Genomic DNA, 13,666 nt, shown 5'->3' with positions numbered 1-13,666 from the left:
ACTTGTCAAACATACCACCTAATTTTGTCACCATAAATTTGGTCACGAGTTTCCCCTTGACATTTTATTTTCTTGTATATTTGTCTAGAAAGGTGGGTTGATAATTTATTATGGGCCATCACCATTAACACCAAATTCAGAATAACAAAATCCCACATCATAGTATATGGGCTTTCAATTCATTAACTGCAAGCAATCTCCATTCTTCTTATTCTAAGCAAAAAGATTTTGAGGTGAGTTACGCTTATATATAAGTAAAAACATTTAGTATAGATCTATTTTTCTCAATTAAAATAAAAAATAAAAAACGTATTACATAGAGATATCACTACTACACAAGCATGTTTGTTATTATACTGATTTAAGAATTACGCAACTGTTTCAGCAGAGTAAAATAAATCATCATAGCTAAATATAAATCATAAAATCGAGTGCTTATAAATACAGTAACTAACACAAAGCCAATTATAATTTCTGGTATTTCCAATACAAAATAGTAAAATCCTAACAAATGGTCAGACTGCAGCAAAAAGCCATCAGACTGCAGCAAAAAGCCATAATATTAAAATCCTAACAAGTGGTCTGGTCACAAACTTTTTATCACAAGTAAACATAAGTGATGAAGTCAAGCCGCGTCATGAAATAAGCAATTCATAACGCGGTTGCATTTTTCGATCTTTTGTCCAATAGTAGATAGTATGTAACGGTAGCATGCGGCATGTATATGGTTGTGAATTGTAATATAAGCAATTCATTAGGTTTAGGTCTAAAATAATGCAAAGAGTTGTTAACCTACATTATTTTGTAGGCTGCTCTGCAGTGAGTGAATAAGTTGGTCCCAATCAAACCCTAATACAACAACTTGATCAATGATCTCATCATCAATCTGCAACAATTATAATCAAACTGCATCAGCAAGTTTCTAATGTTAAAATCATAAGAATGATTTGGACAAAATAAAAGTTAACTACCCTTGGTATATGTTGGGTTGCATTGAAAGCTAAATAGGGAGGAAGATTTAATGTGAACAAAGGATGTTTCCGTATGTCATGAATCGTCGTCCTCCTCGTACGGTCAACCACAATGATTCTCTTTATCAAGTCACAAGCTTCAGCAGACAAATAGTCCAGAAGATAGTACCTTCCGACCTAAAATTTATCAAAACATAATTAGTTATATAAATTCTCTCTTAGTTAGCAATGGATAAATTTAGTATATATACCTTAATTTTCTTGGTTCTCAGGGCTAATACAACATAGATAAATATTTTTACCCTTTTCTTGGTTCTCAGGGCTCCCCATCGTGGCACGACTGATGATTTTAACGGCAACATTCTGCTCAGTCCGAATATGTTGTGCGATTTTCACCTAGCAAAGGTGCCAATCCCTAGCACTTCCCCATCTCTGTAGTTCCTCTCAAGTGGATTTGAAGACTCCATGTATCAAAACAAATCACAATTAACTAGATAATAATCACTAACATTATTTTTAAGTTAGAACACCTTCTTCACTTGTTATACTAAAATTTAAATAGATGTCACGCCTTATATGTCTATGTTCAGTGGAAGGAAAACGAATCATTACATGTTCCACATTCAAACCCTTAATGCCACTCTTAAATCTTAATTACACTATATTTCTCAACAATTTGACTAATTAGCAAAACAACCACACCTCAATAATGAATTACTGCACTACAATAAGATGAAGATATTCCTCACCAAAATCAACTGAAAAAATAAAAGTTCAACTACACTACACCTTCAGCAAGAAGCCACTAAGATATACTAACTCATTTAATTTGGTAAGTGCTTTTATTGTGGAAGGACAATGTGACAGTTTCAAATAAAAGAAGCATTCAATTTTCAAGAATCAGACACCCTTTCCTCTCCACCACCGATTTCCTATTTATTTCTGCTCTTCCACATCACAGTTGAAAGTGATATGGTATGAGGGCACTGAGAGTTAGTACAGATTCAACCAATTATACAGATTTTTTTAATGATTTCTGTAGACTTTTCATGAAAATGGATTAGGTTACAAGATCTACAAACACTGGCTTTGTACCATGAAGTTGTAGAGAGAGAGAGAGACTATTTGAATTTGAAAAAGGTACTCCATGTTTTTTTTATCTGTTTAAGTGATTTTTAAGGAACATTTTAGTGCTTTTGGTTTAGTTTCATATTTTTCACTTTTTCCCACTGAATATTGTGGTATTGTGGGGGGAATTATTGCAGATGCATGAAAATGAGATTCTTCAATATGATTATTGCCATCTTTCTTGTTTTTCTTTTTATTTTGAATTTATCATGATTATTGCCATTTTAAAAATCGTTTCTTTCTGTGATGCCTTTTTGTCTTGTAATACAGTTTCTCACTAGTGTCAGATGGGATATTTTTTTTTTCAAAAAGGCAAAAACCAAGAAGCCCAAGAAAATTAGGAGTATATAATTAAATAAAAATCCAATCTTTATCATTTCTAGCACTATTTAAGTTTAAGGTTTGGTGCCATTTGTAAAAATTATTTTTCCCCACACCTCTTCTGCATTATGCTCTGCCTCATTAGTCCTCTCCTTAGCAAAGATTCTAAGTGTCCCTCTCTTTCTTGAAAAAGCCGCAATCTTTACATAAAATTCTGCCATCTTTGTACAATTAGATTGAAAAAAGAAAATGGGGAAAGCTACAAAGTGGTTCAAGGGGCTGCTTGGGAAGAAGAAAGATAAAGAAAACGTGGAAAGCAATCCAAATTGCGGCGGCGGCGATAGGAGAGAGAAGAAACGGTGGAGTTTTGCCAAGTCCGGCAAGGATTCCGGCGAATTCAATCAGATTCCGGCGGCCGACTCGGCTTGGCTGAGATCATACATTGGCGGCACGGAGAATAAGCACGCCATAGCCGTGGCGGCAGCCACGGCGAAGGCGGCTGATGCGGCCGTCGCCGCCGCGCATGCGGCGGCGGCGGTGGTCAGGCTGACCAGCCAAGGGAATGGAGATTTGTATACAGGTGGCAGAGAGAGATTGGCTGCTGTCAAGATTCAAACTGTGTTTAGAGGATTTTTGGTATGTGGTATTCAATTTTATTTAATTTTAAAAAAAATGTTTACTGTTTTCTTGAAATTTTTTTAATAGTTCACAAAATCTTTATTTTATTTGTTTTGGTTCCTTAAAATCACTGTAACCAAACAGAGTGTATAAGTGCTGTCACATTTATTCGGTTGTGATCTTCTTGAATCATCAATGTCCATTTTTTGAAATTTGAATTTCATGTAGTTTGAATTATATTCTCACTATTGCTATTTTTGTTACGAGTTGATATCATTTTGTAGAGCTTCTAAAATTAATGACATTTTGGAATAATTTTTCTCAAAAGATGTAAAGTGAGCTAAGAAGTCTTTTGTGATTTTGGTTTCTTTCAATTGGATATTTGTGTTACTAATTTGATGTGCATTTTGGTATGTTTTGAATAGGCCCGAAAAGCGTTACGGGCCCTAAAAGGGCTGGTGAAGTTGCAGGCCCTCGTTAGAGGCTACCTTGTGAGGAAGCGCGCAGCAGCAACACTTCATAGCATGCAAGCTCTATTTCGGGCCCAGGCCGCTGTACGGTCCCAACGGGCCCGTCGTTCAATGAGCAACGACTACCGGTATCAGCTCGAAACTCGGGCCAGAAAGCCCGTGGTAAGAAAGTCTGGCACAAGTTTTTATTAGATGTTTATTGTTTTTTCTATTTTTCATTGACTCAAGCTCTTTTTAGGACCGATTTGATGAAAATCAGAGTGAGTATCATAGTAGAAGGGTCGCAACTTCTTGGGACCCTTCTGCTACCTCATTTGACGATAGTCCAAAAATCGTCGAAGTTGACACTTGCGGGTCGAAATCAAGGTCTCAAAGGATGAATGGATGCATGCCCGAGTACAACGACGATCACTATTACCAAGCAATATCGTCGCCTCTTCCGTGTCCGGTCCCGGCCCGTCTGTCCATCCCCGACTGTCGCCACATGAAAGATTTTGACTGGGGATTTGTCAAGGAGAATTATAAGTTCCCAACTGCCCAAAACACCCCGAGATTTTCGTGCTCGGGCCGGGCCCATGTCCCGGTCACGCCACCCAAGAGTGTGTGTGGGGATAGCTTCTTTAGGACGTACTCAGACTGCCCCAACTACATGGTGAACACGCAGTCGTTTAGGGCAAAGCTGAGGTCGTACAGCACCCCAAAACTGAGGCCCGAATCGGGCCCGAAAAAATGCTCGTTGAACGAGATTATGGCATCAAGAAGTAGCTTCAGTGCTGTTAGAATGCAGAGGTCATGTTCTCAAGTTCAAGAAGATTTTGAAATTTAGGGTATGAACTATTATTGTATGATATGCTAATATTATGTCTCTTTTTGTTGCATCGAGATTAGCTTTGTCCATAGACAACATGGATCCAATATCTTAATAGCTTTCTTTGTATGCCTCTGTTCTGCTCAATTTGGAGTATAAGAAAATGCTTGTGTACATAAAAATTATGTTAAGCACCTTGCTTTAATTAATGAAATAGCTCTCCTTTTTTTATTTGTTTATACTTAAACTTAAGGTAAAATTGTATCTACAGATACATTAAAAAGGAAAATTGAGACCAGTAATATCATTTAAAGTTACTTATGAGGTACTCGCAACCGCTGACATATCTGATCGGTCTGGGGCCCATGCACGAATCATCCATTGCGTGGATGCAGAATGGGCCACCTATGCGGACTACTGAACTATACATTTCACCCTAAATCAACCAATTCCGGAGTGTCACATGATATTGATAGTAGCATTTAGTTTTTAGCTAAGAAATATTTTAAGTATTATTTTGAAATAGACATAATAGTTGTTTCCCGCCCTTAGTTGTATTTACTCTATGAAGTATAGTGTGAATATTGAAACTTCCATGTGACTTCGTCACAGTTAACTATATAACCTATCTCATTTTGGTATGCACGTTATAAGAGGGGGGCACAATTTTCAATTTCATGTTTGTTTTACAAAATGACAGTTGCTCTTGGTAAATTAAATAAGTCTGAATTTAATCCCTCCACATATAGAAAAGAATATTCTTCAGTTTGTACAAAGAACAATGTTTGAGATTTTGTTGCAATTATTTAAAATTTCATGTCCTATTTTACTTCAAGCTTTAGGTCAAGTTGAAAAATAAACTAGTTTTATTTTTTTCTATTGAAAATAAAATATTTTTAGTGGGTTTTATTCTGATTTAAGAATCACAAATAAATCAGTATTTCGAGCTGGCACCATAGATCTATAAATCTTGGATCTATTAGCAATTTTATATACTCAAACTGCATATGATGTTCATAAATAACCGTTTGTGAATATTTTGAATATTTATTGCACAAAACAGCTTGGGTACTTTATTATACTTATCATAGTATTTATGCAAATTTTCAAAAAAGGTTACCAAATTAAGTATACAAGACTTCAAAAATTTGCAAAATAGGCAACTAACCGGGAGTTAAATTTTTTAAAATTCACAAATTGGAACTTGACTGTCAAAATCGGTTCAACCCATGAAAAACAATTACACTTCCAGAATTGGAAGTGCCGCTTCGATTCCAATCCAACCAAGCATCAATAGATCTTATTGATGAATTCCTTTTCTTTTTTTTAAATTATCAAATTTACCATGAGAAAAGGGTTACATAGGAGTATAATATAAGCCCAAAAGGGGTACTAGAAGGTTACAATATTTATTGAACTCAAATTTGCAAAGGCCAAAAGGCTAGATGGAGAAGATGGCAAACTATATTGGTTATAATGTGGAGTACATTTTTAATTAAATGCATAAATAAATTAATTTTTTCTCAGGTAAATCAATTTTTGATCGTACAAAATTTGGTGAGATAGATTTATTATTTTGGATAATTATATTGGTATGAGAAATGGGTAATGATTTAGAGTTTGTGTTAAGAGCACAATTCTCTCAACAAAGAAATCATGCGATTACACTCGCAACACACCAATCCGGCGCCCCGAACGTTGGGGTCGGCGGCTCAATTCGTGGCTGGCGCGGAGAACTTCCTCCGTCGGCAGTCTTCAAGGTTTGATAAGGAGTATTGCACAAGTAATGTGGGAATATTATTTCTTCATTCAATGAATAAAAAGATAACAACCTAGCCCTATTTATAATACTAGAATACTAGCTTAGGGAACAAGAAAACAAGATATGAAAATATACTATGAATCAAAAGATATGGGGAATAAAAAGATAACTAAATATTTGGGGAATCCTAAGATATAGGAGGATCGTAACAACTCTCCCACGGTTAAAATCCACCTTGTCCTCAAGGTGGGAACCATGGAACCACGGGCACAGTCGACGATAGCAAAAGCATTGAAACGTCACCTCCTGGATCAAATGCGATTAGGAACATGATCACCATCATTTCACTTATGACTCCCACCAACATTTCTACGCCGTCCCTTTCCTCTCTCGCCTTCGTCTTCACAAAATCATCCTCGATGGCTGGGACTTGGAGGAGGCTCCGGATCATGCACCGGCTCCTGACGCCGGCATCATTCCTACGCCCCCCAAACTGCTTGTCCTCCATGAATCGCTGCACAAGGACTCTTACCAGCTGGAACTCCGCAGCAGTGAGGTTGTAGGAACGCCTCTCATCACCATCTACTCTATCATCTTCATAATCATCATCAGAGTCCAAACACTTATGCTGTGAACAATTATCAACACATGATGAAGATGAATCAGTCACTCCCACCATATCCCAAAGCAAGTCCGAATCATCACTCATCTTCACAGAATGGCATTCCATCTTTGTGAACTCATCATCATCAAAAGTAGCCTTATCATGATTATTATCATCTACTAGAGATGATTTTGAATCATCAGCCTCTTCAAGAAAACTACCCATCCAGTTCGAGGAATCATTTTTTTCCTGATGAGCATCTGATTCTTGATCCAGGCTTGAAGAATGGCAGCCGGGAATCAATTCGATTTCATAGCAAAATTCTTCATCCACCATCTTTTCTTCAAACCCTATGATTTTAGGGCGCCAAGGTTGTGTGCTCGGGCGTGGGCTGCGCTGCTGCCGGAAGTGATCGGTTTGTCGCCTGGGTGTATCCCAACGACTAGGCAGACACTGTGGTGGCTGATCATAATCCGAGTATCCTTGCGATGCACGGTGAGGCGGTGGTTCCCAACAAGAGGGCTGCCATGACCGTGGTGGGTCGTAGGGCTGGAAGCTCGGTATTGGTCGGTTACCGCGAGGATCCCAACCGGAGGGGCGGTTGATGGGAGGGTCCCACGATGTAGGCTGTCGGTACCCCCGAAAACCCCTATCAAACTCCGTTGTGATGCGAGCTGCTGGTCTATCCCAGCTCGTGCGAGGCCACGAAGCAGTGTGCGCGCGATATGGAATCGTGCCAGAGCCAGGCTGTGCGAGCCCTGCCTCTCGCCTGTTCAAATCACGACCCGTGCCCCTACGCCGGCGGACATCCCCACAACGGACACGCCTGCCGTGATTGAAAACTGGGGGGCCGTCCTCGTCGGTCGGCCAGACGTCTCCCTGGGAACGATACCCATCGACGTCCCCGTCGTCCGAAAAATAGGGTTGATCCGGTTTGGGAAGGCGTGTGGCCTTCAACCTATCAACCCTTCTATCCCTCGCATCCAATTTAAATTCCAATTGATCAAATCTTGCCATAATTTTGTCGAGCGCTGACAAAGTAGGTACGAGCGCCCCCGATCCATTGCGCAGCGCGCTGCTTGACTCCGGGTCGTCTCGTCGTATCCGCTGCCATCCGTCACCGAGGTAGCCACTCGCCGTGAAGCGTCGGGGCTGATCGGCCATGGTTGAGCTCTGGATGAAAGCACCAGTTGTTAAGAGCACAATTCTCTTAACAAAGAAATCCTGCGATTACACTCGCAACACACCAATCCGGCGCCCCGAACGTTGGGGTCGGCGGCTCAATTCGTGGCTGGCGCGGAGAACTTCCTCCGTCGGCAGTCTTCAAGGTTTGATAAGGAGTATTGCACAAGTAATGTGGGAATATTATTTCTTCATTCAATGAATAAAAAGATAACAACCTAGCCCTATTTATAATACTAGAATACTAGCTTAGGGAACAAGAAAACAAGATATGAAAATATACTATGAATCAAAAGATATGGGGAATAAAAAGATAACTAAATATTTGGGGAATCCTAAGATATAGGAGGATCGTAACAGTTTGCTATGAATTGGTTTGAATATCAATATCTGTTAAAAATTGTGTGATGCTTTCGTCATATGAGGTAAGATAATTCTTCCCCTTTTACTTTCTTGAAGTACTGGTAAATGACATAATTGTGAAGCTGTTTTGGTAATTGTGCTGCATTGACTGCATTAATGTGTCCTTGATTATACATCATCCTGGAGATTTCTCTCCAATCGAGTTGATACTGATAGCCTCCCTTTTGCATGTCTTGAGTCTTGACCACCATTTTGTTTCAAACAATATTATTCGTTTTGCAACTTTATACTTCAAAATGAAATACTACTACCATTGTTTAGTTCATAAAATTAAATTTTATAATATTAAATCTTAGATGCATAATCATGTGATAATTAGTCATAGTCATTCTCTTCAACTAAAATAACTTCATAACTCAATCTTTGACTACATCTCATAATTATTTTGTCGAACAAATCGACGAACATCCACTAAATTGAACATTATATTCAGTAGGAGATTTTATGTTTTGTTATTTTGTGAGTTAATTGGAAAAAGAATAAAGTGGAAATAATGTTGTTTATGTTTAAAAAAATGTGCTACATCATTTAAAGTAACATCTCAAAAAGAAAAAACGTATAAAAGTGGAATATATAAAGTAGTATCAGATCCATAACATAATTTTAGAAGCATATCAGTTGGACAGAAATGGCTAATAGCTTGAAATGAAAAATATTTGTCTTTTTTTTGACAAAGTGAAAAATTATAATAATAGCAACCTTTTAATATCAAAATGACGTAATTTGATATCTTATCTTAAACAACCCATGTTCTTAATAAAATGGGTCGCCATTTGAATGAATCCAACAAATAGAGCGATATTAATTCAAAAACCCTAACAGCTAACAACTGAATTTTTATATTTAAAGCTCTTCTTCCCATAACCATGAGAGTGATATTAGGGATTGATCCATCGCTAATGCAATCGTCATAACGTTGCAAATTCAAGATTAGGAATTGATTAATCGCAATTAAAAATAGTACTATATCAAGAGATTCGAAGAATAACATTAAAAAAATATGTAGCTTAAGATTAATATATACGGTCTAGATATCTAAGGGAATCTACTGAGTAGTAGTATTTAACAAATCACTTAATTAGCACTAATCGATGTAATTAATAACCTAATAGTTAATACTCTCCCATTATTAGATTTTAAAAACTTTTAATTCTGAAATACTACTGTTTATTGATTTTGAATGTAACGGCTGCTTTTAATTTTAATTTTTTTAAAGTCAAATGAGGAAGTATAATGGCTGAGTCGTAATAATAAATGGAATTTAAACTAATTCTAAGAGTGAAGTCCCAAATTGACCTTCTTGGAAGGTGGAAAATCAATTCGAGAAGGTGGACATTTTAGGAATTGTGAATTAATTAAGAGCCCTAGAAGTTGGGTTATAGATAAAGATGTGCATTAAATAGAGAATTTACAGGGTGGGGTGAGACCTAGGAGATGGGTTTTTATCTATTTTAGTTATTTTAATTTGTTTAGATTTTAAATAGTTAGAATTTAATTGGAGTAGTTTACATGACATGTAAAGTACCCCAATTAAATTATAACTATTTAAAATCTAAACAAATTGTGTTTGGGATGTGGGTGCACTAATATGTGTTTACTGTTTAATGTCAAGATTAAATTATGCTATTAAAAACACCTTTAGGTTAAAACTATAAAATTATTATTGGTTAAAATTTAAAAGCGACAGTAATAAACTGATTTTCATTGACCAATTTTGTATTTCATTTAGAATTGAGAAATAAGAGTACAATAATTGACGTATTCGGTTCCCAAACCTCCTTAAATGGGCTGCTAATGGGCTTGAAAGAAGCGGAAACTGGACCATTGTTTTCGACTAAAGCCCATTCAACAATTTGAAATTGAAAATGAATATAAAAACAAATGTTATTCAATACCACCAAAGGAAAAAAGAAAAAAAAAAACAACGTAACCAAATACTTAACAAAAGTTTTTTATTAAAACATGCAGAGTGCTGTTTTTTATTAGTCACACTACTATTACTATATAATCAATTAATAACCAAATACATCAATGCCAACACTTGTTGTTTAATAAATTATACTTACTGTTTCTATTATTAAATACCCAATTTTATTATTTGAAATGTTTACCAATAAATATTAATCTACTTACTTTTATTATTTTTGATAAGCAAATCTAACATTTTAATTTATTACATTATTAAAATAATATAAGTTATTAACAACTTTTCATTTTTATCAAATTAATTTATTAAAACATGCCCCAAGTCAAATCTAAACTTTTGATGTGGCCGAAAAGTAATACTCCCTCCGTCCCGTGCTACTCGCACGTTTGCTTTTCGGCTCGTCACAAAGTCCTTACACTATTTATAATTTAAGTTAGAATTAATGCATTTAATTAATATGTTAGTTTAAGTTAAGAGCTCTTTTATTAAGTGATGTCTCATTACACCTAAAATTCTTTTTTAGTTACACAAAAAAATCAATCCCAAATTTACGGCCTAAAATGAAAAGTGCGAGTAGCATGAGACGGAGGGAGTATATAATTATATAGTGCTGACACTACTTTTATTTTTAAAAAAATCATAGTAACTTATAATTTTGAGAAAATTGTCAAAAATCATGAATTGTGGTCTATCAACCCAATTTTAGAATCAATTTATGAATTTGCAAATTTGTCCCAAAAAAAGCCGTTAGCCACGTCAGAGTTGCCAACGGTCACAAAGAAATGAATTCAAAAAACCATACTCTCAACGGTCACCTTCGTTCGTTCTTACTCAACATTTCCCATCTTCTCCAATTTTGCCTCCATTTTTCGCTGAATAAGCAGACCACAGGGCACTGAAAATATAAGAAAGAAAATGAAGGGTTTTGAGAAAGGCATTTCTCCATCGAAATCGAATTCGAACCGTCTTCTGGTACATTCCTTTTTCTTGATTGTCTATTTTTCAGAAGGGTTTCATTTCCTTGATTTTTTTCATTGATTGTTTATTTCTCTTATTTTGTTTTGTATTCTGTAATTTGGGTCTTTTTCAATTTGTATGATTAGTAGTTGTAATAAGATTCTTGATAATTGGTTAGGATCGGTGGAGAATAATGAGAATGATTCAAATGGGGGGAAACTGACTCCGGAATTCGCAAACAACAAAACTGCATATGGCAAACATTTCATGTTTGGAGTCACAAGAAAGAAAATTCTTGCCGAGATTAAGGGAATTCCAAAGGCTTCTGTTGCTCAAGCTCACCAATCTTGGCTCGGAAAAGAGTCCCCGAGTTTTCGATTCACAGATCGATTCATCTGTGAAGGTTTATGACCCTTTGACGAACTACCTCTCGTCGCAAGATATTCGAGAGATTGGAGGAGGAGTTGAATTCCTCTCTTGATTCTGAGGAGGCTAGTGGTGATGAGGAGATTGTAGACTCTTCTCTTTCGCCTCCGAAAGGGAGTGGTGATGGTTATGCCATTGATTGTTGTGAGGTGAAAGAGGAGGGGGTTGGGGAGATTGTAGACTCTTCTCGTTCCCCTCTGAAAGAGAGTGATGTGGATCAGAGAAATGGAGGAATATCTGATGAAGATAATGGGAGTGTTGTTGATGGTTATGAAGGGGAGGAGGAGGAAGAGATGGAGGAGAGGGGAGGGTGTGTTAGAGGAGTGTTAAAGCTTCTTTTTACATTGATTGCTTGTTTGTTGTTAACCTCGTACATGTTTCCGATGAACTCACCAACAGATTCAACAACTTTAAGTGGTGTTGTGATCAAGAATGAAACAGTTGAATTTGTCAGCATGGGTTTGAGTGGTAATGGTTTCTTTGAAGTGGGAGATGGAGGTGGTAGCAATGTTGAGGAGGCAGGAGTCGAGATGGGAAGTTATTGTGAATCTGATGAGAGCACTGAGGATCAGATTGTTGAGTATTTGGAGTGGAATGATAATGTGGAAAGTGTGGATAACAGTATTGAGGAAGCAAACTATGGAGAAAACGATGAGAGCGTCGAGGCAGAAATTGCTGAATATTCAGAGTGGGATGAGAAGGAGATGTTTGAAAATGAGAATGTGGATGGTGAAGATGCACAATTTGAGGGAGTGAGGGGTGCTCGATTTGAGTTTAGAGTGGATGAATCTGAGCATTTGTTAGATGTAAAAAACGATGAAAACGCAGAAGGTGGCATCGTGTTGGATATGAAAGTAGTGTCTTCTTATGCTGGTTTGGATGGGGATAGTTTGTATAAGGATGAAGTTACAGAAACAGAGAATTTGGTGAGCCCGGAAACTGTTGAAAGCGAAGATGATAGCTCCAATCTGTTGGAACCTATTTTTGAGGAGACACCAGTGGAGTCCAAAGATACAGATGAGACAGGATCAGTACAAGAACTTGTTGGATCACAAGAAGAGTTGAGTGGTTCTATGGATGAAGCTGATGATATTATAGATGATGATGATGGTGATGGTGATGATGATGAAGTTGGAATGGAGAAATAGCAATGGAACACCGTTATTGCTGGCGTTTCAGCACTACTAGTCGTAGTTTCAACATCACTAGCCATCGTTTATCATTCGAGGCAACAATCAAGAAGAGGCACATCTTCTAAACAAGCACCAAAGCAAAAACTTGCAGTTAGAGGGAAATGCAAACCCTGTGCTGCTTCCTTCCATTGATAGGAAAGTCGAGTTCTTGCCTAGAGCTTCGCTGCCATCTCACTCGATGAGAGAAGCCCCCAGAGAGCTCTCCAGACACATCCACGCCCCAACAGTTGAGCTGATTGGTGAAATCGTTGTTGGACAGCCTAGAAACTCTGAAACAGTCGAGACAATGCTGCTACATTGTCTTGGACGCGTGGCTCACACCCTCAAGTGGCTCCTGCGCCGTCTCAGCCATCTTCAGTCGAGCTTCATCCATCTGTCAGTTCCACTTCAAGTGGAAGCTTTACTACTGAAAGAAAGACCTCAAAGAAAGAGGTATTCATACTTTCCATACAATCTTTGAACCTTTTGTTATCTACTTTTTGTTATTTGCTGACTCCATATTATACATTTATCAGAGGGGCCAAATTAGGGAAGCCATGATTGTTCCTACTCCGGTTAGACGATCAAGCAGACTCCGAAATCGACCAGCAGTTAATGTCTCCATGAATCTTCGTCAGTTAGCTAGGTTCTTATCTGAAACAGCACCCTCAGTTGTTTCTGCAATCTAAAACAGCAACCCTTTTGTGATCTAATGATGTCTTCCAATATCTAGCTGTTTTCTTTAGGAACTAATCCTTTTAATCTTTTAATGAAATTAGTTACTACTATATATGCTTTATTTCAATTCCCTACTATTTCTTCCATTCTGATCATTTCATAACTATCTTGATCATTGCATCTAATACCTACCATCCCTACAAACATACAAACTTGCTT

General features: G+C 37.3%; 2 protein-coding genes across 4 annotated transcripts; both read left to right on the top strand.

Annotated features, from left to right (window-relative positions):
• The first annotated feature begins 1,949 nt into the window (after positions 1-1,949).
• Positions 1,950-4,373, top strand: LOC121770989 (protein IQ-DOMAIN 25-like). 2 transcript variants are annotated; one of them, XM_042167782.1, is made up of 4 exons: positions 1,950-2,111; positions 2,656-3,056; positions 3,464-3,670; positions 3,768-4,373. In XM_042167782.1, exons 2-4 carry the CDS (start codon positions 2,670-2,672, stop codon positions 4,332-4,334), a joined length of 1,161 nt encoding a protein of 386 aa, XP_042023716.1. In that variant the 5' UTR covers positions 1,950-2,111; positions 2,656-2,669; the 3' UTR covers positions 4,335-4,373. The 2 variants fall into 2 exon arrangements, with proteins under 2 accessions (XP_042023716.1, XP_042023715.1); XM_042167781.1 differs by having other exon boundaries at positions 3,747-4,373.
• Positions 4,374-11,052: 6,679 nt separating this feature from the next.
• On the top strand, positions 11,053-13,429 carry LOC121771199 (protein Ycf2-like). Of its 2 annotated transcripts, XR_006043957.1 has the most exons (3): positions 11,053-11,186; positions 11,350-13,222; positions 13,306-13,429. XR_006043957.1 is itself a non-coding variant. In XM_042167979.1 (2 exons), the coding sequence occupies exon 2, from the start codon at positions 11,891-11,893 to the stop codon at positions 12,743-12,745; it is 855 nt and encodes a 284-aa protein (XP_042023913.1). In that variant the 5' UTR covers positions 11,053-11,186; positions 11,350-11,890; the 3' UTR covers positions 12,746-13,386. The 2 variants fall into 2 exon arrangements, 1 of the variants encoding a protein (XP_042023913.1); XM_042167979.1 differs by having other exon boundaries at positions 11,350-13,386.
• The last annotated feature ends 237 nt before the right edge of the window (positions 13,430-13,666 follow it).

Source organism: Salvia splendens, chromosome 16 (assembly GCF_004379255.2).
Source record: "Salvia splendens isolate huo1 chromosome 16, SspV2, whole genome shotgun sequence".
Taxonomy (NCBI): Eukaryota; Viridiplantae; Streptophyta; class Magnoliopsida; order Lamiales; family Lamiaceae; genus Salvia; species Salvia splendens.
Note: the sequence above shows the minus strand (reverse complement) of the source record. Positions and strands in the feature narration are given on the sequence as shown.

Coding starts and splice junctions, on each gene's coding strand:
- LOC121770989 (XM_042167781.1), top strand. CDS start 2,670: ATGGGGAAAGCTACAAAGTGGTTCAAGGGGCTGCTTGGGAAGAAGAAA. Junction 3,057..3,463: donor CTGTGTTTAGAGGATTTTTG/GTATGTGGTATT, acceptor TGTTTTGAATAG/GCCCGAAAAGCGTTACGGGC. Junction 3,671..3,746: donor CTCGGGCCAGAAAGCCCGTG/GTAAGAAAGTCT, acceptor AGCTCTTTTTAG/GACCGATTTGATGAAAATCA.
- LOC121771199 (XM_042167979.1), top strand. CDS start 11,891: ATGGAGGAGAGGGGAGGGTGTGTTAGAGGAGTGTTAAAGCTTCTTTTT.